This window comes from Rhincodon typus, chromosome 20 (genome assembly GCF_021869965.1).
Source record: "Rhincodon typus isolate 14 chromosome 20, sRhiTyp1.1, whole genome shotgun sequence".
Lineage (NCBI taxonomy): Eukaryota > Metazoa > Chordata > Chondrichthyes > Orectolobiformes > Rhincodontidae > Rhincodon > Rhincodon typus.
In genome coordinates, this window is record NC_063351.1 from 33,326,717 (window position 1) to 33,328,036 (window position 1,320).

At 44.5% G+C, this 1,320-nt stretch overlaps 1 protein-coding gene across 1 annotated transcript in view; it reads left to right on the forward strand.

Annotated features, from left to right (window-relative positions):
* The window catches only part of vwa2 (von Willebrand factor A domain containing 2), a 67,847-nt gene that overhangs the window by 40,284 nt on the left and 26,243 nt on the right, over positions 1-1,320 (forward strand). Inside the window, exon 8 of the mRNA XM_048608654.1 lies at positions 301-434. Within this exon, the coding sequence (XP_048464611.1) occupies positions 301-434 (134 nt within the window). The remainder of the gene's footprint in view (positions 1-300; positions 435-1,320) is intronic.

The window sequence follows — 1,320 nt, forward strand, 5'->3', positions numbered from 1 at the left end:
CTTCCCCTCCCCCTTTTCTGATGAAGGGTCTAGGCCCGAAACGTCAGCCTCTCTGCTCCTATGATGCTGCTTGGCCTGCTGTGTTCATCCAGCCCTGCACCTTGTTGTCTCGGATTCTCCAGCATCTGCAGTTCCTACTATCTCTAACTGGAAAGGTTGCTCTGCAAGTTAAGTTTTGTTTCCAAATCATGACATCACATCTAATCATTTGCCATCACTTTGTTTTAAAATGGATTTGCCTGTCAAATAATCCAGGAAAGTGACCATAGCGCACATGTGTTAATGTTGATCTTCCGGCAGATGGGATGAGCTGTACACACTGGCTAGTAAACCCACAGAGAGCCATGTCCTATTCGCAGAGCATTTTGATGATGCTGTCAATGGTCTCTACAGCACACTCACCAGCTCTGATGTCTGCTCTGCTATTCCTCCAGGTAATCAGCAAATTCCTTTAACAAATGTACAGAGGGATCTTGGGGTTTAAGTCCACAGCTCCCTGAAAGTGGCCATCCAAGTAGATAGGGTGGTAAAGGAGACATATGGCATGCTTGCCTTTATTGGTCCGGGAATTAAATACAAGAAGCAGGGTGTCATGTTGCAGCTTTACAAGTCTTTGGTTAGGCCATACTTAGAGTATTGCGTTCAGTTCTGGTGGCCACATTACAGGAAGGATGTGGAGGCTTTGGAGAGGGTTCAGAAGAGCTTTACCAGGATACTGCCTGGATTAGAGGGTATGAGCTATAAGGGGAGGCTAGAAGAACTCTGGTTGTTTTCTCTGGAGTGGCAGAGGCTGAGGGGAGACTTGATAGAAGTCTATAAAATAGATAAGGTTGATGGTCAGAATTTTTTTTCCCAGAGTTGAAATGTCTCATACTAGGGGGCATGCATTCAAAGTGAGAAGGGGAAAGTTCAAAGGAGATGTGAGGGGCAAATGTTTTACACCAAAGTGGCAGGAAGCTGGAACACACTGTCAGGGATGGTGGTGGAGGCAGATATGATAGGGGCATTTAAGGGACTTTTAGATAAGCACATAAATATGCAAGGAATGGAGTGATATGGACCAATGGCAGGCAGAAGAGATTAGTTTCATTTGGCTTCATGTTCGGCACAATATTGTAGGCCGAAGGGCCCGTTCCTGTGTTGTACTCTTCTGTGTTCCATGTTCTATAACGTGTTTATATTACCGAGTGTGTCAATGTATGGTCATATGATTATACATATTAGTAGCATAAGTAAGCCATTTAGCCCCTTTACCATGCTGTACCATTTAACAATGGTTGGTCTGACAGTGAAAAGTGACAGCCTAGTGGTATTATCTGT